The sequence below is a fragment of the Penicillium verhagenii genome (genome assembly GCF_028828195.1).
Source record: "Penicillium verhagenii strain IBT 33310 chromosome Unknown utg000003l_segment0_segment0, whole genome shotgun sequence".
NCBI lineage: Eukaryota > Fungi > Ascomycota > Eurotiomycetes > Eurotiales > Aspergillaceae > Penicillium > Penicillium verhagenii.
In genome coordinates this window covers 2,532,431-2,560,301 of record NW_026643167.1, presented here as the reverse complement: position 1 = coordinate 2,560,301, position 27,871 = coordinate 2,532,431, and the positions used below count along the sequence as shown (strand labels likewise).

At 47.2% G+C, this 27,871-nt stretch overlaps 10 protein-coding genes across 10 annotated transcripts; 7 read left to right on the top strand and 3 right to left on the bottom strand.

The window, feature by feature from the left end:
- Positions 1-175: 175 nt before the first annotated feature.
- N7466_002340 (mismatch repair ATPase MLH1) lies at positions 176-2,591 on the bottom strand (the record flags this gene model as incomplete). The annotated part of the gene is made up of 4 exons (XM_057161738.1): positions 176-1,864; positions 1,920-2,186; positions 2,237-2,416; positions 2,478-2,591. The coding sequence occupies 4 exons, from the start codon at positions 2,589-2,591 to the stop codon at positions 176-178; spliced, it is 2,250 nt and encodes a 749-aa protein (XP_057025023.1).
- A 236-nt stretch (positions 2,592-2,827) lies between these two features.
- On the top strand, positions 2,828-4,932 carry N7466_002339 (uncharacterized protein; the record flags this gene model as incomplete). The annotated part of the gene is made up of 3 exons (XM_057161737.1): positions 2,828-3,464; positions 3,525-3,782; positions 3,842-4,932. Coding segments are annotated over 3 exons (1,986 nt in total), but the record flags the coding sequence as incomplete, so codon positions are not given.
- A 393-nt stretch (positions 4,933-5,325) lies between these two features.
- On the top strand, positions 5,326-8,308 carry N7466_002338 (proteasome regulatory particle base subunit RPN1; the record flags this gene model as incomplete). Its single annotated transcript, XM_057161736.1, has 5 exons — positions 5,326-5,470; positions 5,560-5,624; positions 5,691-5,855; positions 5,912-8,224; positions 8,282-8,308. The coding sequence occupies 5 exons, from the start codon at positions 5,326-5,328 to the stop codon at positions 8,306-8,308; spliced, it is 2,715 nt and encodes a 904-aa protein (XP_057025021.1).
- Positions 8,309-8,849: 541 nt separating this feature from the next.
- On the top strand, positions 8,850-10,250 carry N7466_002337 (protein kinase RIO2; the record flags this gene model as incomplete). The annotated part of the gene is made up of 3 exons (XM_057161735.1): positions 8,850-8,912; positions 8,996-9,140; positions 9,205-10,250. 3 exons carry the CDS (start codon positions 8,850-8,852, stop codon positions 10,248-10,250), a joined length of 1,254 nt encoding a protein of 417 aa, XP_057025020.1.
- Positions 10,251-10,551: 301 nt separating this feature from the next.
- Positions 10,552-11,489, top strand: N7466_002336 (mitochondrial 54S ribosomal protein uL23m; the record flags this gene model as incomplete). Its single annotated transcript, XM_057161734.1, has 3 exons — positions 10,552-10,634; positions 10,787-11,074; positions 11,222-11,489. 3 exons carry the CDS (start codon positions 10,552-10,554, stop codon positions 11,487-11,489), a joined length of 639 nt encoding a protein of 212 aa, XP_057025019.1.
- Positions 11,490-12,858: 1,369 nt separating this feature from the next.
- On the top strand, positions 12,859-13,953 carry N7466_002335 (Porphobilinogen deaminase N-terminal; the record flags this gene model as incomplete). Its single annotated transcript, XM_057161733.1, has 1 exon — positions 12,859-13,953. The coding sequence occupies one exon, from the start codon at positions 12,859-12,861 to the stop codon at positions 13,951-13,953; it is 1,095 nt and encodes a 364-aa protein (XP_057025018.1).
- A 255-nt stretch (positions 13,954-14,208) lies between these two features.
- On the bottom strand, positions 14,209-15,392 carry N7466_002334 (IGBP1/TAP42 family protein; the record flags this gene model as incomplete). Its single annotated transcript, XM_057161732.1, has 3 exons — positions 14,209-14,784; positions 14,847-15,123; positions 15,181-15,392. The coding sequence occupies 3 exons, from the start codon at positions 15,390-15,392 to the stop codon at positions 14,209-14,211; spliced, it is 1,065 nt and encodes a 354-aa protein (XP_057025017.1).
- Positions 15,393-15,999: 607 nt separating this feature from the next.
- N7466_002333 (uncharacterized protein) lies at positions 16,000-21,335 on the top strand (the record flags this gene model as incomplete). The annotated part of the gene is made up of 16 exons (XM_057161731.1): positions 16,000-16,136; positions 16,195-16,391; positions 16,447-16,550; positions 16,600-16,865; positions 16,927-17,034; positions 17,086-17,758; positions 17,812-17,870; positions 17,923-17,992; positions 18,046-18,114; positions 18,163-18,345; positions 18,404-19,477; positions 19,539-19,939; positions 20,002-20,515; positions 20,580-20,765; positions 20,821-20,973; positions 21,033-21,335. The coding sequence occupies 16 exons, from the start codon at positions 16,000-16,002 to the stop codon at positions 21,333-21,335; spliced, it is 4,497 nt and encodes a 1,498-aa protein (XP_057025016.1).
- A 315-nt stretch (positions 21,336-21,650) lies between these two features.
- On the bottom strand, positions 21,651-21,957 carry N7466_002332 (uncharacterized protein; the record flags this gene model as incomplete). The annotated part of the gene is made up of 3 exons (XM_057161730.1): positions 21,651-21,692; positions 21,760-21,831; positions 21,880-21,957. 3 exons carry the CDS (start codon positions 21,955-21,957, stop codon positions 21,651-21,653), a joined length of 192 nt encoding a protein of 63 aa, XP_057025015.1.
- Positions 21,958-23,916: 1,959 nt separating this feature from the next.
- N7466_002331 (uncharacterized protein) lies at positions 23,917-27,281 on the top strand (the record flags this gene model as incomplete). Its single annotated transcript, XM_057161729.1, has 4 exons — positions 23,917-24,216; positions 24,275-24,536; positions 24,651-26,815; positions 26,892-27,281. 4 exons carry the CDS (start codon positions 23,917-23,919, stop codon positions 27,279-27,281), a joined length of 3,117 nt encoding a protein of 1,038 aa, XP_057025014.1.
- Positions 27,282-27,871: the final 590 nt, after the last annotated feature.

Below are 27,871 nucleotides of genomic sequence, written 5' to 3'. Positions count from 1 at the left end.
GGACTAGATTTCGGTGTGCACCCAACCTTGGAAGGGCCAAAAATTTGCTGGGTCAAATGCTCGTGAGCGGTATTGATATAGATAATTATCAATCATTATCCATTTTTGTAAGGCTGCGCTAAATATATTCAAATGTTAAATGTTACATACCACGGTAAAAGGTAGTATGTAGGTCTCAGCACCGCTCAAATACCCTATAGAGACCCTTCAAATCTGCAACCTCCACAACACCCCTTAACATACGGGATGTGGCAACTAGCCGAGCCCGAAGAGCTGGGAAGATCGTATATTCCAGCATATGAAGCATCTGCGCTCGACGAGCAACGATGATCGGGTCTTCGGCCTCTGCATTAAGTTCATCAGAGCCCTCACCAGCCGCCAAGGCTTGAGAGGGAGGAACAGGAAGTTGCTCGGGCGTATAAAAGGCCGCGAGCTCATGCAAGAAAGTGCGGAAGCACTCTTCCTCTCCAGACCAATCCACATAGGGACCCAGCCGGAGCAGGAACCTCGGAAGTTTCGCTAGAGAAGGAACGTATCCCTTCAACAGCAACGGAATGGTGAGCAAATGTCCATCCTCGCTGATCTTCATTGAGAAGTATTCGTCTAGCATCTCTCGACGTTCAATCAGACTCTGTGATACCATCTCAGCGGCCCGAGAGAAGACCTTCTCCGCTCCATTGTCGTTGCTCTGGCCATACTCTTGCTGTTCTGCTTCTGCTGCGATACTTAGCAGGTCAATCAGCTTCGGCGGTGGATCGAGGCGGATTGTGCCAAAATTCCCGAAATCTGTTAGGCCGATTTGGTAGAAGAATTCATTGCAGACGAGTCCGTAGTCAATTAGGTAGAGTTTGACGCCGGATTGGATGGCTGCTAGGCGCCTTCGCTCGTCTACAAGACCGACATATGTATGCGAGGCGAGCATTTCCGTTAGTGTGTTATGCATATTGGACCGAACAGCACTGCGCAGAGTTTTGATAGAGGACAGAGCGATGCGGAGGGGCTGGCGGTCCGTAGTTTCATATTGGAGACCGTCATTAAAGACAGAAGGGGGCGGGTTGCCGGATGGCGTGGATGTATCGGGGTGAGGTTGAGATGGAGATGGAGCGAGCATAGAGGTAATTTTGCGGACCTTGGAGTCCGTTCGGATGAGATTACTTTCGTTTGGTCTTTTATATGTGGATGGTGTTTTGGGTGTAGCAGCAACTTTTCCTTCTGCTGCACCTTCGCCCGCTTGGTCGCGCTCAAGGGACTCGATTGTTTGCACACCGGGCAAAAGACTTTGAGTCAGGAATGTGCGACTAGAGTCGACCTGAGCTAGCTTGGATCGTACCTCGGTGCAGATCATCTCGATAATCTCATCTTCGTTCAGAAAATTCACCTCTCGTTTAGTCGGATGCACATTGACATCTACACGATGAGGTTCGACTTCCAAATCTAGGTAGACGAAAGGATGTCCACCTTTGGGTAGGAACGCGGAGTAGGTTTGCTCGATGGCACGCTTAACGGTAGTTGATTCCACGGCACGGTGGTTGATGAAGAGCAGGATAGTTGTCTTTTTGACATGATAATTGGCGTTGGTAGCTAGGCCCGATGCACGAAAACCGAGCTTCGGGTCTGAAGACTCAAATTCAACCACTTCATTTGCGACTGCGCTACCATGGATTTGGCGGATCCGGTCAACTGTATTTGCAGCAGATGGAGTTGATATGCTAACTCCGGAGTCACCGTGTTTTCGACATGAAAAAGCAACCCCGGAGCAGTGCACCGCGTATCTGCCAACGACATCGAGGATTTTGGCATATTCGTCGCTCGGAGAGCGGAATGCACGGCGACGACTGGGTACGTTGTAGAACAAGTCTTCCACCTGGTGTGAAAGTCAGTATCATAGCATTCAAAGTTTGGCACCAGTATGCACTTACTGTGATCTGGGTTCCTCCACGTCCCGCTGTAGCTTTTGGAGCTGCAGGCTGCCCGGGCTTAGCAGGAACCAATTTTCCTTCTCCGTAATGCGCCCGCCACGCACAGCTGGAGCCGGCAGTTTTCGTAGTCACCATCAAATGGGCAATGTGGCTGATACTTGCCAATGCTTCGCCGCGGAATCCGTATGTGCCGATAGATGATAGATCTTCAAACTCCTTGAGCTTGGAGGTCGTGAATCGTTCGCAGAGAATCGGAAGATCCTCACGCTGGAGAATATTAGAAATTGAAAACCACAGTCCCCCTCCGGCTAACTCACGTCGATACCATGCCCATTATCTGTAATCTGTAGCAGCTTCAAGCCTCCATCTTTGACAAGAACCTCAATCGACGTGGACCCTGCGTCAACGGCGTTTTCGATAAGCTCTTTCAGTGCATGCATCGGGGCGACAATGATTTCGCCGGCGGCAATTTTGTTCACGACATTGGGGTCGAGTGCCTAAAGGGTTGGTGAGTATTGTGATGTGCAATAGAGTGTTGGGAAGCAAGCTAGTCCATACCTTGATCCGCTTCGGCTTTGGTGGGCCGGATACATCATCGGCGTCCCCAGGGCGTTTTATGCCACGCTGACCAGACGAGTCGATCTCCATTTCGGGTTCCATCTCGGGTTCCATCTTGTCCAGGACGGCCGGCGCGCGTTGGAATCGTGAAGTGGAGAAGCAACGCGGAGCTCGAGTTTGCGATAAGCCGATAACGATAACAGCCACAAATTATCGTTTTGTGGAGAACTCCCACCCTTTGCTCTTACATCTACTTGATCTATATCTCACGTTCACACATAGGGTATACTACTACCTGAGACCTGGGTCAATTACGAATCTTGGCTGATCTGCTCCTAATATCAACTAGCCAGGATTCTCACCAGGAGCTCTTGTGGTTAGATGTATGGCATCTGCCCGCAAAGATGTCCCATCTAAAAGATGAGGAGCTGGGGAAGAAAGATGACGACCACCGATTCTCACCAGCACGTTCTCAATCGCTACCCCTTTCAAAATTGCCTCGCCCTCGAAGGCTTATTTTAGCGTTGATTGGTCTTGTGCTGGTTTACCAGTTCTTCAAGCATATGCCGACCGACCTGAGCCCAGCCCGCGAACGATATGATCCACGACTTAGACAGCAACATCCTCCCTCTCCGCCTCCAAATCCCGAACAGCCATCTGCAGTACCTCAACGCGATATTCCTGTGGGATTGGGGATACAACAGAGCGAGGACAAGGGTGAATTGTACGATGGGAAAATCAAGCTCTATGAGTTGGCCAAATCGCTACCCACGGATAAGCACCCAGAGAATGCGCCTAGTGATGCCGTGGTGTTCGCTGGATCCAATCTACACAGTATCGCAGACATGCTACCTTTAGCCTGTCGGATGGCACGCGAGCAGCGGAATCATGTTCACTTGGTCGTGTTTGGCAAGGAAGAGGTTTCAGTCGAAGGCATTAAACAGGTGAATGGGATTGCAGAATCTGACTGTCCAATCGTATGGCATGGTAAGTAAATTTTATCTCGTGTGAGTCTTGTAATCAGCTCAATTTTGACCATCACCCCAGACAGTCGACCAGACTATGCTGCCCAGTCCACGGATGCCCGATTGGCACGCGCTGTCAAAGGTGGCCTCGGATTCATTCAAACTTTCATCGCCCCAGACGTAATTATTACACAGAAAAAAGATTGGGAAGACTCATTTTTCTGGGCCGGACTTGAGCGTCATCTATGGGAAGCCCCCACTCCCACTCCTCATATCGCTCTTCCAACCACTTCAAATGATATCATGTGGCTAGCGACCATTGATAGCACGGCTCTCAGAGGTACACTGTCTATTCGCAACTAAATTATGTTTGAATTGAGCTAATGCTTCATCCAATAGTTTGGAATGATATTCATGTTGACATGGTGGTTCATGCATCTCAATCAGCCTCCCTTGCCAGGCTTATCCGGTCGCTTGATGCTGCTGATTATCTGGGGGCCGCTCCAAGATTGACGATAGAACTTCCGCCACGGGTAGATGAGACAGGTCTCTTGGAACATCTGAAAGGCTTAACCCAATTGAAAAAGGATCAGATCATCCTTCGGCGACGCATTCAACCTCACTTCATGGACGCTGTTGAAGCTTCTATCCAAACCGTTGAGTCATTCTATCCCCTCAACCCAGGTGTATCTCATCTACTTTTGCTATCCCCGGAGACTGAGCTGGCTCCATCATTCTACCACTATCTAAAGTACAGCATTTTGGCCCATAAACAGCCAACCAGTACTTCGACATCCAAGCTCATTGGAATCTCTCTTGATCTTCCATCAGATAATCCCTCAACAAACGATGGCCCTCTTTCCTTGCCATCATTAGGAGCTGAATCGGAATCCATTCCCTCGTTTCTCTGGCAGGCTCCAAATAGCAATGCCGCATTGTATTTCGGGGATAAATGGGCGGAGTTTCATTCCTTCCTTTCGAGTCGCCTTGATGCTTCGGAATTCAAAGCAACCATTCCGGTTCAGAATAAGCTCATTTCCACAAAGTACCCAGCTTTCATGGAATATCTCCTTGAGATGATGCAGGCTAAAGGATACTATATGCTTTATCCCTCGCTTTCAAGCACTGGGGTGCCACGTCTGGTGAACGTTCACCAAGACTTGTCTCAATCCCCAGAAGAGTTCATGGAGGATAGGAAGGAAGAATTGTCTGGGGGAGAAGACGGCGATGATATTGAATTAGTATCACTGGAAAAGGAGCCGAGCCAGAAATCGACCATTATGACACTATTTGACACCTTTCCACGAGGTTTTCTGGGTCTTGGCAGCTTGCCTCTACTCTCTTTTGAAGGAGAGCAGTTGACTGATGAAAATCTCATACAAAAGACCGAGGACTACTTTCAACAATTCCGATCTCGATACGGAGGTTGTTCTAGTAGTCAGGCGGCTTCTGAACATTCCTCTGGGGATCTATTCTGCCTTGATGAATGATTTATGGCTCATGCAAATGAATTTGAAGATTAGCCAAACTACTGGTACTAATTGACTACATTCTAAAGCCTACAAATTTATGTAAATTTTAATCTCTGATGTTTGGCTAGACTTAGTATCTACATGTAGTAGAGACTGTGGAAGTGTATCGAAGATCAACCCAAAAACAATGACGAGGGCTTGGCGTGATTACATAACCCGAAGCTGCACCAGCTCTCTGCGTCTTCATCATATGAACACCAGCTTACAATCAATTCACTGCAATACATTTCATCTGCAGTTCCCTGTTTTTCTTCTCGATAGTGCAACTGCATACTCAACGCCCTAATCCCCGCGTTCCCCGTTCACTCACCTTTTGCCCACTTCCGACCTGGTCGCGAGATACCATCAAAGATGCCGAACGAGGGCGAACGGCCAACCACCGCCGACAAGGGCAAGGGCAAGGTTGAGGATGTCCGCGAGTTAAACGGCAAGAAGCCCCAAAAGGATGAGAAGGCTCCTGCTGAGGGAAAGAAGAAGGATGAGGAGCCACAGGAAGGTAGGTCGTGACAACACCGCGGAGGACAGCATCTGCCATCTGCCGCCCATACCTTCAGTCCCAGAACCTGATGGCTAACATCATTGAAGAGGAGCTCAGTGAGGAGGACCAAGAGTTGAAAAATGAGCTTGAGATGCTTGTTGAACGGTTAAAGGTATGACACACCCTTGGGATTCCTGGAGCCGTCAATGACGTGAGCGCTCACTCTATCTTACTATAGGAGCCAGACACCACCCTCTACGGTCCTGCCTTGGATGCCATCAAGAACTTCATCAAGACTTCAACGTCTTCTATGACTGCTGTTCCGAAGCCCCTTAAATTCCTCCGACCGCATTACGATGAACTTGCAGAGCTGTACGAGAAGTGGACAGCGGGCCCTGTCAAGGTTGGTTGCGCCATCAAATCATCTATTTATAAATACTAATCATGATCTGGAAATAGGACTCCTTCGCTGACATGCTTTCCGTGCTCGGCATGACCTATGGAGACGAGGAGAAGCTGGAGACAATCAAGTACCGCTTGTTGGCCAAGTCCGAGGATCTTGGTTCCTGGGGCCACGAATATGTCAGACACTTGGCGCTTGAGATTGGACAAGAATATCAGAACAGACTGAACGCAGAGAAGGAGACTCAAGATCTGGTGGACCTTGCGCTGTCCCTGGTTCCTTATTTCCTGGGTCACAATGCCGAGGCCGATGCCGTCGATCTTATGAGCGAATTGGAGATCATCGAGGACATCCCGCAATTTGTGGATGAAAATACCTATGCTCGAGTCTGCTTGTACATGGTTAGCATGGTCAATCTGCTCACCTACCCCGAAGACCAGCAGTTCCTTCGCACAGCTCACGATATTTACGTTCGCTACAACAAGCTTTCCCAGGCGATTGTGCTTGCTATCAGATTGAACGACACTGATCTCATCAAGAGCGACATCAACGCCACGACCGACAGGGCACTCAAGAAACAAATGGCATTCCTGGTTGCGCGACAACAAATTTGGCTCGATCTTGAGGAGGATCATGAGGACGCTGAATCCCTAGCGGATTGTCTGAACAATACTTCTATCCCGAACCACTTCAAATCTCTAGGAAAAGAACTTAACATTTTGGACCCGAAGATGCCCGAGGATATCTACAAGACACACCTGGAGAGCAGCCGAGGAGCTGGTCTCACCAACTTGGACTCAGCACGACACAACCTGGCCAGCGCTTTCGTTAACTCTTTCGTGAACGCCGGCTTCGGAAATGATAAGATGATGCTCGTTGATGGCGAGAAGGGCGCGTGGGTGTGGAAGACTAAAGATGACGGCCAGCTTTCCACAACAGCCTCTTTGGGTATGCTTATGCATCGGGATGTTGAAGAGGGTTTGAACAAGATCGACAGATTCACCTACGTTGAAGAGGATCAGGTCAAAGCTGGTGCTCTTCTCGCACTTGGAATCTTGAATTCCGGAGTACGCTTCGAGTCCGATCCTGCTCTTGCTCTGTTGAGTGACCCTGATAACTTGGAGGCGAAGAATGTGCCCATGCGGGTCGCATCGATTATGGGTCTTGGTCTGGCATATGCTGGTTCCAACAAGGAAGAACTCCTAGATGTTTTGCTTCCAATTGTGGAGGACACCTCGCTGGATATGCAGCTGTCCGCCATGGCAGCAGTCTCACTTGGTCTCATTTTCGTGGGTTCGTCAAATCACCAGGTGAGCGAGGTGATTGCCGCAACTTTGATGGATGAGGAGCGTCAGAAGCAATTGAAGGATAAGTGGACACGCTTTATGGCCCTTGGTCTGGCTCTGCTTTACTTCGGTCGGCAGGAGGAAGTCGATGTCGTTCTTGACATTCTTAAGGCTATTGATCACCCAATGGCAAAGCCTACCTCGGTTCTTGCATCAGTCTGTGCCTGGGCTGGCACAGGAACTGTGCTCAAGTTGCAAGAACTTCTCCACATTTGCAATGACATAATCGAGGAAAAGGAGGAGAACAAGGGTGATGAGCTTGTTCAGTCATACGCTGTTCTGGGTCTGTCACTTATCGCCATGGGTGAGGATGTTGGCCAGGATATGATTCTTCGCCAGTTCGGCCATCTCATGCACTACGGCTCCAGCAACATCCGCCGGGTCGTGCCTCTCGCCATGGGTCTTATTAGTCCCAGCAACCCTCAGATGAAGATTTACGACACCCTGTCTCGGTACAGTCACGATAACGACAACGAAGTCGCCATCAACGCCATCTTCGCTATGGGTCTGTGTGGTGCTGGCACCAACAATGCTCGTCTGGCACAGCTCCTGCGGCAGTTGGCTAGCTACTACCACCGCGACCAGAACTCTCTGTTCATGGTACGCATCGCTCAGGGTCTCCTTCACATGGGTAAGGGAACAATGACTCTCAACCCCTTCCACACCGACCGACAGGTTCTTTCTCGCGTCTCCGCTGCCGGTCTTCTCACAGTGCTTGTGTCTTTGATTGACGCCAAGCAATTTATCCTCGCGGAACACCACTATTTGCTCTACTTCCTTATCACCTCCATGTTCCCGCGCTACCTCGTCACTCTCGATGAAGACCTGCAACCGCTCACAGTCAACGTCCGTGTTGGTCAGGCCGTGGATGTCGTTGGTCAGGCCGGTCGACCAAAGACCATCACTGGATGGCAAACCCAGAGCACTCCCGTGCTACTGTCCTACGGCGAGAGAGCCGAGCTTGAGGATGAGCAGTACATTCCTCTTAGCAGCACACTCGAGGGCTTGGTTATTCTGCGGAAGGTAAGTCCCCTGAATAATAGTACTCCTTGACATTTTTTTCTAACACAGTATCTCTAGAACCCCGATTGGGAAAGCCCCGAATAGGCTCAATGAGATGCCGATTTATCTCCGTTGCTCGCCCCCGGCGGGTCTCTCACAGTTGTCGGGTTATCATTGTACCTAATTTATTCAGAACGACTCAAGAATAGCATGGAATTTCTTCTTATATCACTCCTGCATTTGGGGTTGTCGGGCGGGCTTGGACGGGCATTGTCTAGACGGATGTCTGTAGACTAATGAATTTGGGTTCTCTTTCTTTTTAGGATAAAGTCTTGTAATTTCTATTATTACTTGGAGCGTAGGATATCAAATCCTGATATCGCGTGCGCCTTTCAAAAATCTCTCCATACTTGTATGACTGTCGTTGGTTGCGAGTGGTTAGCAAACCTGCTGGTCAGTTGTCAGGGACTTGATACCAAGGTACCCGTCCCCAAAAGGGAAAGTAGGGCATAGGGCTTTGAGCTTATCACTTTTTTCTTGCCTCCGTATCGCTTTAAACGTCACGTTTTCCAGATTCGGTCTTGTCCCTTTCGCATTGAATATTTGAAGTTTCATAGAGCTGAATTTGGCCTGAGAAACCGTCGCCATGAAGCTTGACTCCAAGGCAATCCGCTATCTCACCAACGAAGATTTCAAAGTTCTTGCCGGAGTACTTATCAGCCCCTCCACCCCGCCATGCGCAGCATTGCAGGAATGTCTGATCTGATTGCTAATAGACGTCCTTTTCATTAGGTTGAAGCTGGAAGTCGCAACCATGAAGTCGTCCCTACACCGCTGATCGTGCAACTATCTGGCCTCCGAGGCGGCGCCGGCGTGCATCGCGCAATCTCGAATCTGGCCAAGATCAACTTGATTGCCAAAGTCAAGAATGCGAAGTGTACGTTTCCCCCAGATCTCAAAATCTCTACGCCCGTATACTGATGGCTCATTCATTTCCGCAGACGATGGCTACAGACTTACCTATGGTGGACTGGATTACTTGGCGCTGAATGCGCACCAGAAGCAAAATGTTGTCTATTCAGTTGGTAACCAGGTTGGTGTGGGTAAGGAATCCGACATCATCGTTGTCGCACACAGCAGCGGAGAGCAGCGAATTCTCAAAATCCACCGCTTGGGTCGTATCTCCTTCCGGACCGTCAAGACGAATCGCGACTACCTGCGACACCGCAGCTCAGCATCATGGATGTACATGTCCCGATTGGCTGCCATGAAGGAATTCGCATTCATGAAGGCGCTCCGCGAGAACGGTTTCCCGGTGCCTGAACCCTACGCCCAGAACCGACACACCATCATCATGAGTTTGATTGATGCTTTCCCGCTCCGCCAGATCTCCAAGGTCCCCAACCCACAAAAATTATACTCCGAATTGATGGAAATGATCCTGGAGCTGGCGCGCTTTGGACTCATTCACGGTGATTTCAACGAGTTCAACTTGCTCATCAAGGAAGAGGTGGATGAAAATGCCAAAGAGAAATACACTCCGGACACCAAATTGGATGATGTGGCAGATGAAGATATCCGGCTGGTCCCGGTGCTCATTGATTTCCCTCAGATGCTGTCCATTGACCACATGAATGCCGAAATGTATTTCGACCGTGATGTGAACTGCGTGAAGCGTTATTTCCAGCGCAAATTCCACTTCGTGAGCGACGTTCCTGGTCCTACGTTTGCTCAAGCCAGGAAGAAGTTCATGAAGAACCCTGGTAAGCGTCTGGATGTGGAGGTTGAGGCATCGGGCTTCTCAAAGAAAATGGCTCGGGAGCTTGAGAAGTACATGCAGGAAGTCGGTGTGGACGGCGATGCCGGTTCTAGGGAGGATGGTGAGGATGATGACGACAGCAGTGAAGAGGAGGAGGATGACGAAGAGTCTGGCTCGGAATCAGGAGAGCCTAGCGAGGCCAAGCAGTCAGAGCAAGACGATGAAGAAGTGGGCGAGAGCTCACGACAACTTGAGGACTTGCATGTGTCGGGACCATCCGGGCAATGAAGGGGAAACCAAAACTAAGTGCATTAATGACCATGATTTATGAATTTAGCCTGTAATATAAAATCTTCGTGGCATTCAAAATACTTGTAAATTGGAGACTCGGGCTCAAGGGCTTGCAATTGCCATTGCAATAGTAGCAACATGGAGAAACTAGACATGGAGAAAGTAGTGCTTCCTGAAATTCCAGCCCACTGGGACATGTGTTGTAGGGCGGGCGGTGCGGCCACCGGCGCAATTATTCCGACCGCAAAAGATCTACGACTCCGACTCTGTGCCATCTAACTATCAAAACAACTCCAACATGGTACGCAAAGCAATTGGGGTCTCCAATGCGGTGATCAAGCAGTCCGCGCTGTCGCCTGCTCAGCGTAAGCAGGTTTTCCTGTAAGTCTATCCTCTATCCGACAAATCCAGAGGCATCAAATTTCGAAAACTCCCCCAGTACCGTCCATACCAGCACAAGTATTCGAAACATGACTACACTCGAAAGAACACATGAATTACTAGGCACAGACTGATAATTAAATTTACAACAGCCCTGAATTCACCATTGCCCTCGTCCGAACCCCCTTCCTCTCTCCTCGCTATGCGCAATTCCGCGTCCCCCTCAACTTTAACAAGCTCGACATGCGCGATTACCTCCAGCGTCTGTACGGCGTGGCAGCCGTCAGAATTCGCAGTTACATCGAGCAGCAGCCCATTACCCGCATTACCCGAGATGGTCGCATGATGGGCCAGTGGCGACGACCGAAATCCGAGAAGCGGATGACTGTTGAACTACGGGATGAATTTGTTTGGCCAAAGGAACCAGAGGATCTGAAGAAGTATGTTATCCTCATCTATCAAGCTGGCATTTTTGCCGGTGCATATTGCGATTTTTGGCGTATGGGAACTTTGCTGCTCCCTATTACACGCGATTGAATACACATATCCTCAAGTTCACTTTGCTAATCATCGTTTCTACTGCACAGCTGGGAGAAGGAAGCATGGGACGCAACAATCAAGGCTCAGCATGAGCAACAGAAGAAGGGTGCCCAGCAGAGTCACTCAGCTGAGAAGCCGAATACTGCGTTACGCGAGGCGCTCGATAAGCAAGCGAAGGAACTGCAGGGCGACAAAAAGTCCTGGGAGCCAACTTGGAAGACATTGGGTCTTGATTTTGCGCATAAGGAGTTTGCCAACGTCAAGGGTGGAGGTTTCAAGACTCCGAAATGGATCACTCTACCCAACAAGCGTTAAGAAAGCTTCAACTGGCGACTTGTATTTGGATGGATGGATTGCTAAATTTGATTACCCATACGGATTTTCTTTCTGGTTAAGAACTCGGTGTTCATGTTTTCTTTCACAGCTGTTTTGTCACTGAGTCTTTATCTTGTATATTAGTATGTTGTTGGTCTAGGATTATATAGATCTGGAGCCGTTTGCGAGGCTTCGGGACCAATCATGGATGTTTCCAAGCCCTGGGGGTTTTAGGCCTGGGGTGTTGACCTGATTTCTAAACTCTTTTTTTTTTGATCTCATACTGTTTCCAAATCAGTTCTAACATTTGCCCTTACATATCATTTGAAGGGACATCTGGAGGTTAATAGAATATTTCTACCGTTGTACAGTGGGTGCACCACGGCCGTTTTGCAAACCACAGCAAATTGTAAATGTTTAAATGTTTAAATTGTTCAAATGTTCGATTCCAAGGTTAAAATACATGAACTATGAATTTCACCATAGACACGCCCCTTTTTGCTAATGACACAGTTGACGGCTCTAATAAGCGATGCTAATCCTACAAGTCGAGACGTTAGATCAAAAACCTTAAGTCCATACTAGCACTTGTAGGACAGGTCATAAGGCCATATTTTGCGCATTACATCATACACAACCGGGCTAGCTCAATTGGAAGAGCGTGGGACTTTTAGATTTAGATATTTCTATATCACAAACCTACAAATCCCAAGGCTGCGGGTTCGACCCCCGCGTTCGGTGTTTTCACATTACACTTATATATCATCACAGCGTATGTGATGATATCTGGGGTAATTTTTTCACAATTTATTCTTTTTTACTCCTGCTGTACAGCTGTAATTTAGGGTTTTACTATAGGCACACCCCTTTTCGCTAATAGCATATACCCTTTTACTACCTACTAGTAGGCAGGTAGTAGTGAAAAGGGGTGTATCTATAGTAACTTAATTATAGCACTTGAGTAGTAAGTATATACTTTGGTGTTCTGCTCTGACTATTCATTTCCCGATAGAAAAAGGTGTAGAAATAGGTAGAATAAATTCAAAGGGATTTTTATTTTGGTTGGAAAAAAACAAAAAAAGAATACCAGCAAGTGCTGGGTTTTGTAACACCGAACGCGGGGGTCGAACCCGCAGCCTTGGGATTTATAGGTTCTGATCGGAATCGAAATCTAAAAGTCCCACGCTCTTCCAATTGAGCTAGCCCGGTTACGCATGCTGGATGGCTGAAAAAGCGATTGTTGAACTTGACCTTCCAAGGTTGTTTTTAGAAGTATTTCCCAGATTTTTTGGACCTGACCTCGGGACGTCTCCGTCTCAACTTGTGTGATAAGCACCGCTTTCCCTTTTATATCTTCATCTTATCAAAAATGGCCACCCCCGCCCCAACCAAAAAGACCTTCACCATTGGCACACGCAAGTCCAAGCTTGCCCTGCTGCAAACCGACTTAGTGCGTGCGGCTCTCCAGAAAACACATCCCGACTATGAATTCAAGACCTTGACCAAGGAGACGGCTGGAGATCTCAACACCACCATTGCCCTGAAGGATTTTACCTCGAAGAATCTATGGACCGAGGAGCTGGAAGAATTGATGATTGGAGGCCAAGTAGACTTCATCGTCCACTCCCTTAAAGGTAAAAGACGCAGGACCTGGTTGCCCCGCATCATCATTGAACCCCACGCAAGCGATACTAATTTGACTTTCAAATCCGCAGATGTTCCTACTCTTCTCCCTGAGACGTGCACCCTGGGAATGATGATGCCTCGTGAAGACAGCCGCGATGTCTTTGTTGTGAAACAAGGGTTGCCCTACAAGAGTTTGGCAGAGCTCCCCGCCGGCTCCGTTGTTGGAACCTCCTCCATTCGCCGCACGGCCCAATTGGCGCGTAAATACCCTCACCTGAAAGTTCAGGATATTCGCGGAAATATCGGAACTCGTCTGTCGAAGCTGGATGCCGAGGACAGTCCGTATACCTGTGCTATCCTTGCCGCGGCCGGTCTGTTGCGCCTCGATCTGCAGGATCGCATCACTCAGTACCTCGATTCGAAGAACAGTGGAATGCTCTATGCCGTTGGACAGGGTGCTTTGGGAATTGAGATTCGCAAGGAGGACACCCTACTGTTAGAAATGTTAACCAAGATTGGTCACCAGGAGACTACCTATGCTTGTTTGGCCGAGCGGAGCCTTCTGCGAACCCTTGAAGGAGGGTGCAGTGCTCCTCTAGGTGTCGAGAGCGAGTGGATTGAGAGTGCGGGATCAAAGAAGCTGCGTATGCGGTCTGTGGTCGTTAGCGTCGACGGCCAGCAGTGCGCGCAAGTCGAGGTTGATGGCGATGTGGATTCGGCTGAAAGTGCCGAGGCCTTTGGCGTCACAGTAGCGAAAGCATTGGTAGAAGAAGGCGCTGGCGCAATCCTGGAGGAAATCCAGCGAAACAAGGTTGCCAAGGAAAGTGTTATTGTTTAATCAATCGATTGACAATAAGAAGCAAAATATGAGATATACTGGGATGCAACTACACAAATACCCCTTCGAAATGAGGATGAGATCAACGATGTATTTGAAACACACAGATGAAATTCACGCATTGTACATTGCGATATCTTCTAGTTTTTCGATTTTAATCCAATCCAGAAATGCTTTGTATATATCTAGAGCTTCGAAAATGGCCGCGAAAAGAAATATCATATGTACTAGTATGGAAGCATACTTTTCACGGCATCAACCGCGATTGAGCGTGTTCCCAGATCCGCGGGGGTTTGCCTCGACATATTCATCCCAGGCCCGAGCCTTCAGCGTCTCCTGATCAGCCTTGTCCAAATCGTCTTCATCAATTTCCGCAATAATTCCAGATTGCTCGCCTCCTTGAAGAACATTACCCCTCTTGTGCTCTTCGTCGAGGTATTCTTCAATGGTCATGGTTGGTAGGTTATGGCCGGAGCGGAATACACCCTGCTGAAGCTGCGAACGACGATCAAGAAGTGTAAATGGCTGCATCGGTACCCCCTTGCTGTTCAATAATGGTCCATTCCGTCCTCCAAGCAATTGTGATATCGATGGATCCAATCGGTCCGAGTAATTGGCGCCTCCCAAACCACTGCGTTGACGGGGGTCATTCGGGGCTTGTAATGGCTCTGGTGTGGGCGCATTTCGCATCGCGGATAGAATCGACAACTCCTGCACCAGCATATCCAATGATTGGAAAGTTTGATGTGTATAAAGTTGGAGTTCGGATAGGTAGAGATTGCGGGTCGCGTCGCCGTCGCTTTGGAGTCGTGCTTCATTTTGGGCCAAATACTTTAGTGTGTCAGCAGTAAATCCAAATATTCTGTTATTCTCCGTCGATTCATTTATCCTACCTCCAGCTTTTGCTTTAGTTCCTTTTCTTCCCGGAAGCGTCTGACTTTGGTGTCCCGCCGAGCCGCTGCATCGTTAACCGGTGCCAAAGTAAAAGCCGACGGGTTGGCCATGTATGTCTCGAACAGCTTCCGATCCCCCTTCGACAATAATTCATATTCATCAAGGCGCGTCAAAAATTTCTCGTATTGTTCCAAGGCTCGCTGAAGAACAGACTCGCGGTCAGCACTGGGTCCTCGCTGAGTGAGTTCGGCAAGGTGGTATTCCAAGGTCATATATCTAGACGAAGGAGATCAGCTGAGTACAACAAATATAGACCAAAGCTCAAACTCTTACTGTAGATCACCAGAGGAAACATCGTCTAGGGATTCATTGGAGCTGAAAAGTGACAAGATGCTAATTTGGCGTTGGCACTCTTGGAATTTGGCGATTGTCGCATTCACATCATCGCGGTAAGCGGCGGTGTTGGTATCGCCTCTTGACTCCAACACTGACTTGCCTTCTTTTGCCGACAGAAATAACGATCGAAGACTCTGTGATTGCTCCATATTGTTGATTCGATTGGAGAAAGTGAAATCTGCACAACCTGGGAAGTGCCTTGTGTCCCCGCGATTTGGAAGTTTTGGCGAGGTGATAAGAGCTGATAAGAGCTCTCTATCTGGTTCTTATCTGTATTCGTACTATATATAATTGTAGATCATCCACATTCAATGTTGAACATATTCAATGTTGAACATATTCAATGTTGAACATATTCAATGTTTTTTGTTACACTATCTGTAAATGACCATTTTATTAATGCAGGATTCGCTTCAAATTGAATTTACAGAACTCTTCTTCACAGAACTCTTGCAGACTCACTATTGAATCTTTTTTATATAGATATTGCTAAGTATTCCACCTCCGTTCGACGTACCTCGAAGACTCGGTCCTTCTAGCACCGTCAAATTCACTTCACTTTTAATTCACTTCGACACTGAGATATCCATGCCCTGGCAATAGCCAACTTTGTCAGTAGTCAACTGAGACCCGGCAATCTATCTTAAATTCCTTGAATCTATTCCCCCTTTCTCGCTATCTCAACAACCATCTCCGATCTCGAGACCTAGACCCGTGACCTGCCAGACCCCCAAAATACTCTATTCGACCAGCATCATGGCCTTAAAAGTGACACATGATGATATTCACATCAACAGTGATTCTGAGAAATCTGACAGCGAGGACGAGAATAATGAGGTCCCTCCTGAGGCCTCCCAAGCCCGACGAGCCCAGAACGTGCAATTCGAGGCGCTGTCGGTCTTCTACGTACCCATACAAGTGAATTTTGCTGACCACACGGGCTATACATAGGCTTTCGAAGCGCGCAAGGGATGATACAGCACAGCTGGTCAAGAAGGTGACAACTGATCGGCCGGACGACGAGCTTACAATTGCTAGCCTGATAGCAAGGAAAGACCTCGATGCTGGAAGTCTGGACCCTCGTGCATACCAGATCGAACTGTTCGAACGTGCCAAGACCTGCAACATTATTGCCGTTCTTGATACTGGTAAGGCTGTCACATATTTTCTGTGCTTTAGGAAACGGTCTAACATAACAATAAGGCTCTGGAAAGACTCTGATTGCAGTGCTCTTGCTTAAGCATATGTTGGAGCGGGAGCTCATTGACCGTTCCCTCGGTAAACCAGATCGTGTGGCCATTTTTTTGGTAAGCGATCTATTATATTCGAGAAACTGTGGATATTAACGGATCCTAGGTCGACAGCGTGACTTTGGTTTTCCAACAAGCGGCTGTCTTGCGGAACAACCTGAGTCAAGAAGTTGGCCACTTTTATGGTGCTATGGGCCCAGACCTGTGGAATCAGGAGACATGGGATAAACACCTCAAAGAAAACATGGTTATCGTCTGCACAGCGGAGATCCTGCATCAGGCGTTGCTAAACGCGTTTGTCAGGATGAATCAAGTCAACCTCCTGATTTTTGACGAAGCACATCACACCAAGAAGGAACACCCTTACGCACGGTTAGTATATCCGGAAGCGATGCTCAAATTTGAAGTTGGTGTGTTAATTTAATCTCAACAGGATTATTCGTGATTCTTACCTCAAAACCAACGTGTCAGAACGTCCAAAGATCTTCGGAATGACAGCATCCCCGATTGATGGCAAATGTGACATTGTACAGGCAGCGAGGTAAGTCTCACAAGGCCCCAATATGCATGGATACAAACTGACCTGTTATAGTGAGCTTGAAGTTCTTTTACACAGCCAGATTGCAACAACCTCCAAACTATCTGCTCTGCGGGCAATCATAAGAAAGCCAACCGAGGAGACATGGACGTACCAGAGACTCAAGCGCCCTTTTGAAACACCTCTTTCCAAAAAGATAAAGGAAAAGTTTGGAGACATCAAAGCTCTGGCACCTGTTTTCCGATCCGTCTGGAATGCTAGCTCAGAGCTAGGAATCTGGTGCGCTGACCAAATTTGGGCCAAGGCTCTTGCAGATGATGTGATACCGAAGCTAGAGGGCTCCATTAGCAAGGAATTCACCCAGTACGCAACCACTACAAACGAGACTGTTAGGGATGTCGAGGAGGTTAAGGAAGCCTGCGAAATCGTTAAAGGGCATTCGTTCCAACACCCCTTGGATTCGGGTCAACTGAGCCCCAAGGTAGAACTTCTCTTGACCATCTTGACACACCACTTCAGCCAGTCCAAAGACAAAAAATGCATTATTTTCACTGAGCGGCGAAATACTGCTAAAGTTCTGGTGCAACTGAGTGAACGATTGGCAATCCCAAATATCCGTGCTGGCTCGCTGGTTGGGGTTCGGAATTCTGATCTCACAGGGACGACCACTTTCCGCCAGCAGTTTCTTGCCTTGGTTAAATTTCGAAAGGGTGATATCAATTGCTTGGTAGGTTGGAGCTCTGAAACAAAAAAAGGGACAGGCAGCTAACATCTTCGTAGTTTGCAACATCAGTGGCTGAAGAGGGTCTTGACATCCCGGATTGCAATCTCGTCATAAGGTGAATAAGAAAGTTATTATGGTGTTCCACTAAACTTTCTAATATTCCATAGATTCAATATTTATGAAACCCTGATTCAATACATCCAGAGTCGGGGTCGTGCAAGACACGAGGCATCTGTCGTATGTCTACAACATTTCTTGCTTCATTGGACATTACTAACTTCTGGCTCTAGTATGTGCACATGGTTGAGATCGAAAACAACCAACACCAAAAGCGTCTCCAAGAGGTCCAACAGGCAGAGGTTAGTATTCTTGAATAAATTTAAAACTTTGCTGATGTATCATCACAGAAGCTGATGCAGAAATTCTGCAACGCACTCCCCAGAGATCGACTCCTGATGGGAGATGGGCCAGACCTGGCGAAGACCTTGGATAAGCAAGAGTGGAAAAGAACATTTTCCATCAAGTCAACAGGGGCAACGTTGACATACAACCATGCTGTTAGTGTTCTGTCACGATATGCAGCCTCCTTGGTAGGTCAAATGTTTGTGATTTAGAAAAATTCTTGCAACTATTAATGATCTAAAACAGCAATACGAAAAAGATATGTCAGCTTGTGCAACTTTCTTCACGATTGCAACAGGAAAGTTCTTTTCTTGCGAAGTCATTCTACCCGAAAAATCGCCAATCCGAGGACTGATAGGCAGATTGGAACCAACAAAGATCATGGCGAAACAATCAGCTGCATTCGATGCCTGCATCTTGCTGAGGAAAAACAACCTTCTTGACGATAACCTCAGATCAATCTACCACAAGCGACTCCCAGCTATGCGCAACGCCAAATTGGCGATCCAGTCGAAAAAGACTAATCAATACGCTATGATTTGCAAGCCATCCATATGGAAGCAAAATCAAGAACAATTGCCTGACAAGGTTTATGGTATGGTCTTCAAATTTAGCCCTTCAGAGCCTCTGTGTCGTCCTCATGACAGCATCATACTCTTGACCCGAGTACGAGTTCCAGAGATTCCAGCGTTCCCTCTTTACCTGGAAAACGACAAGGAAACGACGATCCAGGTCGTATGTTTTGAAAGTCCGCTTTCGGTCAATACTGAAGACCTGACCTGGTTCTCAAAATTCACAGTTTCGGTTTTTCGTGACGTTTTTCATAAAACTTTTGAAGTCATCCTGGACAAGTTTCCGTACTGGCTAGCCCCAGTAAGATCGGATGCCAAAATTATCAGTTCTACTGATTCACCAAGAGACATCATTGACTGGAAAACTCTGGATTTTGTGAATAAGAACCATGAGATAAAATGGACCAGGGACATGGAGCCTTCGTCTCTATTTGGACGTTTCGTTTATGATGGATGGGACGGCAAGAGACGATTCTTTCCGCTGAGCGTCGATACCACACTTCGTCCCTCAGATCCTCCACCGGCATGGGTGCCTCGCCGAAAGTGGATGAAGGACATTATGAATTACTCACTCAGTCTCTCGAAAAACTCTCGACCAAAGGCTCTAGAAGGCGTAGACTGGGACCAGCCGGTGTTTCTGGCCGAATGTGTTTGCCTGCGAAGAAACTTCCTGGACAAAGCCACAGAATCAGACAAAGCAGAACAAACGAAGACGGTCATTTGCCCCGAGCCATTGATGATTTCCGCTGTGAGCTCAACTCCTGATTCCAATTTGAAAACTACACCTCCGTTACTAACAATTCTTTCAGATCCCTGTTCCTATTGTGACTTCCTGTCTAGCTTTTCCTGCTATTATGAATAGGCTCGAGTCCTACTTGATCGTACTAGAGGGCTGTCAGCATCTAGGCCTCGATTTAAAGCTAGAATTCGCCCTTGAAGCTTTTACCAAGGATTCAGACAATACCGAGGAACATCGTTCTCTCCAGATCCATGTTCAACGAGGCATGGGAAAGAATTACGAGCGGCTCGAATTCCTCGGCGATAGTTTTCTAAAGATGGCGACTTCCATCTCACTTTTCTGCCAGAAACCGGACGACGATGAGTATGATTATCACGTCAACCGAATGTGCCTCGTCTGCAATAGGAACTTGTTCAATGCTGCGGTTAAGATCAATCTCTATACCTACATCCGGAGTCGTGGATTTTCTCGGTACCCTACTACCCCTTCAATTCCTTGCTAGTTTTCGGAGTTTGGCTAACTTAAAGGCACAGGCACACATGGTACCCACCAGGTCTTGAGCTTCTTCATGGTCGAAATTACCTTCGACATCTTGATTCCGAAAGCAGTCACGCACTGGGAGAAAAGACTATCGCTGATGTCTGCGAGGCACTCATAGGGGCTTCATTGCTCACAGGAGGCAAGGAAAATCGGTTTGACTTGGCAATTGAAGCGGTGACTATATTCGTTGACAGTGAAAACCACAAGGCCAAGACCTGGAAGGAATATGTGTCATCCTACGTCAAACCATCCTATCAACTGAAAGGCACTGATGGATTTGAGATTGATCTTGCTAAGAAGATCTTTCAGGGGCTAGGATATCAATTCCAATACCCTGCTCTTCTCCGTTCTGCATTCACTCACCCTTCATACCCCTCTGCTTGGGCCAAAGTACCTTGCTACCAGCGACTGGAGTTCCTTGGAGATGCTCTACTGGATATGGTTTGTATCGAGTATCTGTTTCAAAAGTTCCCAGATAAGGACCCACAATGGTTGACTGAGCACAAGGTAAGCCCGGTTCAATGTTTGATCTATTAGGTCCGAAAACTACAATTTCTCATCAGAATTATAGATGGCTATGGTATCAAACAAATTCCTTGGGGCACTTTCAGTGAAGCTTGGATTTCATCGCCATCTGCAGCATTTCAGCAACCCTCTGCAGTCAGCCATTACCCAGTATGCCGAGGATATCCAGTACGCCGAAGAAGAAAATCCCGGAATGATGGACTACTGGCTGGGGACGAGAGACTCCCCAAAGGCATGTTAAATAAACTGCTTGATAGTTATCATATATGCTGACCAGGACTTAATAGTGTCTACCGGACATGCTCGAGGCATATCTTGCTGCAATTTTCGTCGATTCTGGCTTCGATTACACAATCATTGAAGCTTTCTTTGCGCGTCACATCGAACCTTACTTTGTCGATATGTCTCTATATGACACGTTCGCTAACAAGCACCCAACAGTAAGAGCTCGATCTTGTAATTTTCAACACAATTTTGAATTACTAATTTCTGCAAATAGACGTTCCTTTACAACCAATTGACAACCATCTATGGATGCACTGACTATTGTCTCAAGTCGGGTGAGCTTCCAGGGGTAGATAACGAACGGTCATCGATTCTCGCTGCTGTCATGATACACGGAATCTCCGTTGCGGAATCTATCGGAGCTTCCAGCCGATATTCCAAAGTCCGAGCAAGCGAAAGGGCTTTGGATGCGATTGAAGGCTTGTCCCGAGAGGAGTTCCGCAGAAAGTATGGCTGCAATTGTCGTGACTCCGACGCTGCGAACGCAAAGTTGACTGATAAGGGATCTGCAATCTAATCCGGCATGGGAGGCTATCTTTTCTATCTCCAGCTTTTCAGATGTTTCTCTCTTTTTTTCTTTTCTAAGCAAGCATGTCTGTCAAATTTTAATTGTTTACATTCAAAGTTAACAAAAGTTTCAGAGAAGATGTCGCTAAATTATTCTTGCGAGGTAACAAAATGGCTACGGACTTTATTCAAACTGTCAAGATTAATCAAAAGTATTTGATTCCGGTCGTCTCATTGCTTCAAGGTGCCAATTCACATCACACATGTCACTTCAATCTACCAGTGCCTTTCCACCTGTGTACTGAAGTCGAAGAAGAAATCCCTATCAAGCAGTGGAGCATACACCAGTGGCCTCGTCGGGAGTTTGCTAAGCATTAAAGTTAGCTTTTTACTTCACCACATAGCACTCGGATATCCTCAGGTCAGGCACTTACCAAGCAAAAGTTACTTGTGCAAATTCCAATGCTTCCGTCCTGCTTACAGGCAGCACCGTTTGCCAGCTTAAACTAAGTTAGATGGGGGTTTTCGGAGGTTCCTTTATTTCATCCTCATACCTTGGTGGTGACCGTAACCATGCCGTCGGCCATGACAGCGCTGATCATGGCGAAAACAGCAAGAATGATGAAACGCATCTTGGAAGATAAGAACCTTGGAACTGATTGAATTTTGGATCTAGCTGGGTGTCTGTTCAAGTAGAGCAATGGATTGGAACATTCAAAGGGTTTGTTTGAGGAAATGGGGATACTCTTATACCTGATCATGGGCGTTTCGGTCCCGAGGGCCTTAAAGAAATGGTTCATCCGTGCTATGTCTCGCGATCCCTGATTAAGATGGGTGAAGTGACATTCTATACCAAGCTAGAACTAATTGAAACCCGTCTTCCGATGCCAGCAGGCTCCCTGTTCAAAGACAGGCACAAATGTATCTTGAGCACCCTTTTATTGCGTACTTGACTATGCTGTCCTACATTACCCCTCGGTAGGCTCGGCAACTACCCGAACCACGACTCGTAACATTTGCTCGAACTTTGCAGCAAATTGATTTTATCTAATTAGCAACATTTGGAGATCCTTTTTTTCTTCTAACATAGTGGCCTACATAAACGTTGTTCACTGAAGTTGACCTGGAGGGATAGGAGGTTACTACACATGCATGTGCATAGTAGTAAAAGGTCAAGCTCAGAACGTCGACCCCATTAGGGTTTTCAATATTTCCAGAGCAACCGGGTACTACCAACTTCAATGTTGGTCTGGAAGTTGACCCCTTGAATTAAGGTACACAGAGCACTTGAGTATGGTTGGAATATCAAGAAATGTGAAATTTTCTGGTCCATGGGGAGATCAGGCCTAGGTTTGTTCAAGCACTTGAGTATGACCAAATTGAAGTGTATGTCCGAACATTAAAAGTTCAAAAACAACCAGGTACGCTTGAATACTTTGTCGCCGATCATTCAAGTCCATTCCCAGCTGAATCTTGCAACGCATTAATTCCAAATTCCAAATTCCAAAAATTTTGCCTGAAAGTGTATAATGATAGCTCATATCGCACAGATTCGTAGACCGTGTTTACGGGGAGGTACCTGGGAATAAACACTATCTAGTGGGGCGTTTCTTAACTTGCATCTTGTAGTCGAGAAGAGGAAGATGAAGTAAATCCCCTCTTTTTCCCAATCACTCGCTCACCGCTATTCTCTGTAGTGTTCCATTCTGCTTTTTTAGATTTCCACCAAGTTAAGATTCGTAAATGCTTCGAATGAATAAAATGATCGACCAGAGATTATGCCTGATTTGGCTATGTGCTTGACGCTACTTGTACGTGGATCAGCTGGATCAGCGGGGTCCAGGAGTCCAGATCTTCCATCTAAACGTGAGCAGTTCCTTCCCAGGCATGCAAGTATCTGGCCCGACACGACTTCATTCCCATCAGTCTGGGTAGCCTAAGCCAGTATTTGTCCGAGGACGAAACATTTCCAAGGTTCTTGAATCGGCAAAGAAAACCTCTAACTGATCAGAATCATACTCAACAACATTTGAACACTGATCACGCCTGGGCACCTGAATATCTACTAGTATTTACCACTGAAAAACTCGAGTACCTAACCCCAATGGAAACTTTGAATATGGAGCTCACATATGTGCATACATGTGCATAGTATGTGTGAACTGTGCCCAGGTGTATCTATGTGACACGAGAACAAGCAAAAGTGCCACAGCACTTGCCCAATGATCAAATTTAGCGATCATAATCCGACTTATTGTCGATCTCTGCATGAATTAATTCCAAGTTTTGTACAACTGCAGATGCTTTGATTAAAGAAATTGCAGATTCCGCGTCCAAGATAGTTTATTCAACCGAATCTTGCCTGAATTTGGAAAATTTTGAATTTGAGGACTTCATCATCACAGATGATCAATTGATAAGTCACGCCCAGTTTTTCCTTACTGATTTGAAAGGATGCACATGCGTATTTATTTCGTCAAAGCTTAAGCATTCAAAAGGCTATAAGTAAAGACCATCTCTCTATCAGTTAATCTGCATGATTACTTGGGCATTGCAACCTTGAGAAATTTTACTTGCCGTTCAAACGAACCATGACTCTTCTCACTGATATTGAGCCAATTGCTGGTCCAACCACTATTTTACGCATCACTGATGAAATAGCCACCACTGATCCTAGTCGGCTATATTGCACTCAGTCAATCTCGCCAGATGTCACCCAGGGATGGAAAGATGTGACCTTCTCGGGTCTTGTCAGTGCAGCGAATCGCATGGCTCTCTGGATCGAAGAGAATGTAGCATCTTCTAGGGCCCCGGAAACTCTTGCCTATGTTGCTACGAATGATATTCGCTACGTGGCATTCATTCTCGCGTGCATGAGACTGCGGCACACCGTGAGTGACTATCTTCAATATAGAAGAGTTCGATACAAATGTTTAACATACCTCCCAGGCATTGCTTCTCTCCCCCAGAAACTCTGAACAGGCATCACATCACGTCATGGGCTTGACAAACTGCACGAAGCTTGTTTATACAACAGAAAAAAGCCGACAAGTCAATGGACTTACTGCAGCCTATACGTCCTTGAAAGCTTGGGAAGTCCCAGATTTGTGGGAGGTGTTTGACGATAGTTCACCGGGACCTTCAATCGAAGATCCAGCGGAGGACCCCGAAGACCGTGTGGCCATCTATATCCATAGCTCTGGAACAACGGGTAAGCCTAGATGTTTTCAATGTTTAGAGATATGGATCAAGGGCTCTGCTTATTGGTTCTTCCTAATGTCTTTATTTCCATCACCCAGTAATAAAAATACTAATCATCTTATAGGGATGCCCAAAGCGGTTCCAATGACCAACGGCTATCTTCTTGCCGTAGGGGGACTTAGCAGACTTCCAGTACCGGAAAACCGAGAGCGTACTCTACAATTCCCAGCTTTGCAAGGAGAACGCAGCCTTGCAATGATCACAAACCCTTTCTTTCATCTCATCGGACTTACGTATATGATGTACCCAATGCTCTTCTCCACTCCCTTTGTGTTGAGCCCAGACAAACCAATGACAGCGGAGCTGCTGACCCATATTGTCGAGGAAAAGAAGCCTACTTCGGTTTTCTTTGCCCCCTCTGTGCTCGAGGATCTTGCCGGGTCCGAATTGGGAGTAAAAGCCTTGCAAAGCTTTGATTCTATCGGCTACGGAGGTGCACCGTTGGCCCCCGAAGTCGGAAACCGTATTACTGAGTGGACATACCTTCAGACAGTGCTGGGAACAAGTGAATGCGGAGTATTTGGAAGCTTGAGACACGAGGACAAGAAAGACTGGGCTTATTTTGAGTGGAATCCTCACACTGGGTTAAAAATGAGTGATGCCGGAGATGGCTTTTTTGAGCTGATCGTCTCTCGCGGAGATAGTCGTGATGGCAAGTGCACCTTCCACACATATCCCGACTTGCAAGAATACCACACCGGTGACTTGTTCACTCCTCATCCAGAGAAAGAAAATTTGTGGCTCTACTCTGGTCGCAAAGATGATATCATTGTTCTCAGCAATGGTGAGAAATTCAATCCGACCTTGATGGAAGAAATCATTACTGGGAATCCCCTTGTCACCCAAGCTATAGTGATTGGTCAGGGTCGCTTCCAGTCATCACTTTTGATTGAACCTCACTGGGACACATGGAATGACAGCGCTAATGATTTTATCAACAAAATTTGGCCCACCGTGAAGAAGGCCAATGAGGCTGCTCCAGGACATGCTCAATTGATGAAAAGTCGCATTGGAATCGCAACCCAATCAAAACCATTTCAGCTTACTCCAAAGGGTAGCATCAAGCGACGAACCGTTCTAGCTGATTATGAAGAAGAGATAAATGCCTTGTATGTTGATTCCGACCAAAGTGACATTGCTCAACTTGCGAAAGATGCTACCCAGTCGGAGATTGCATTGTACATCACAGCAGCTGTGTCAGAGATCTTGGATGTCCCGGCTGTAGATGAAAAGGCAGACATCTTTGCAATTGGCCTCAATTCTCTTCAGACGCTCCGTTTGGGTCAGATTCTCCAGGCATCTCTTCGATCTGCGCGGCCCGATCTGGGGCCTTCATTTGGTAGTCCACAGCTTTACTCCCGACCGACAGTCGTTCAGCTCACTGAATATGTTTTTGGTCTACTTCAGGGTCAAGATTCAGGCCCTGCAGAATTTGTCGCAGAAGGCGAGACTGACCGAGAAGCAAGGATTGCTGATCTGGTTGGGAAATACACCGATGATCTCGGAGAAAGTCATGCAGTAATTCTCACGGGGTCTACTGGCTCCCTCGGGTCCTACCTGTTGTCCGAGCTTCTTCACGATCTTAGTGTTACTAAGATCTACTGCCTCAACCGATCTGCAGATGCAGCCACAAGACAGTTGTCGAGTCTACAAGAAAAGGGACTTGCCTTCTTCAAGCAGTTCCCACGTCGAGTGGAGTTTCTCCAGGCTCAATTTGGGACTGAACGGCTCGGACTGGAGGATTCTAAATACGAGGAGCTTTTACAAAGCGTTGACACCATCATTCATAATGCGTGGAAGGTGAACTTCAACCACGCGGTCGAGGCTTTTGAGCATCCTCATATTGAAGGGGTGCGCCGACTAGTCGATTTCAGTATTGCCAGCCAGAGAAACGCCCACATTCATTTTATTTCCTCCATCTCCGCTATAGAAGGATATAGTCCTGAGCGGGGGCCGTCCATTCCGGAGGTGATCTACGATGATCCCAGCTCAGTTCTTCGCCAGGGATATGGTGAATCAAAACATATCTCTGAGAGAATTTGTGCAATTGCTTCTGCTAGAGTTGGTGTCCCTACCAGCATTCATCGAGTTGGACAGATCGGTGGCCCCACAACCGAGAAAGGGATGTGGAATAAGCAGGAATGGCTTCCATCGTTGATTGCAACGTCTCAAACGCTGAAGCAGATCCCCAAATCTCTGGGATCAATTACCGTGCAGTGGGTACCGGTGGTATGTGTTGCTTTCGCGTCGTGTATCAAGTTAGAAACCTGTACATTTGTCTAACGTCACCTTCCAATTCTTCTAGGATATCACTGCCAAGGTTATTACGGAGACGGTTAGAACCCGGCGGACTACACAAGAGGACGAGCCGTGTGCCGCCTTCCACGTTGTTAACCCGAATGTCGCGGAATGGTCATCCTTAATTCCAGCTGTTGTGAAGTACTTCGATGTCCACCCGGTGGATTTCGAGACATGGATTAAATCCCTGGAAAGCTTTACCAACCCCACTGAGAATGATCTTGAAGACAAGCCCGCTCTTAAAATCTTGAGCTTCTTCCAGGCGTTTGCAGCAACTGAGGAGGTGGGCCCATGGACCGAGACAACGAGTACGCAGGCTGCCAGTAAGACTTTGCGAGAGCTGAAGGGCATCGATGTTTCATTGATGCAGAATTGGATGAACCAGTGGAATTTTTGATTCCAAACATCCGCCTGACATAAACAGCATTGGAAGGCCCACTACATACAGCGTGTGGGCTTGGGCATCACCGAGGTCGTTGCGGATGTGTTTATTGGAACAATGGTAATCACAGGGAGCACTCGAATTCTCCATAGTTGAAAATACACAGCCTTATGATAAGCGTGAATGTAATGGAATGTGTAGCGTGTCTTGAATGAACATATAAGAGCTTAATCTAAAGAATTGTATACAATGTACTACATCCAGGTGGTTCCAAGGTTGAAACGTTGTAACGAACCAAGGGACGTCACATGGTTGGGCGCGACAAGCCTAACCTGATCGGGGCTAGACCCGCATCCCCTGAAGTGTACAAACACCGCGTAGTTATCTGTTATCTCCACATGTGCAGACTACGACAACACCCTTTTTTTTGGTTGCACTCTTCTCTTCTCCGTATTAATTAATCTAGACCTTTTTCTGTCTCTATTGTCCGCTTCCTTTTCAAGGGTTTCAATACGGGTAATCGTTGACCCCCGCCAACCCATCCCTCGACGCGACCTCTGCCATCAAATTATTTTACTCCGCCGATCGCGCTCCCAAATATTCAA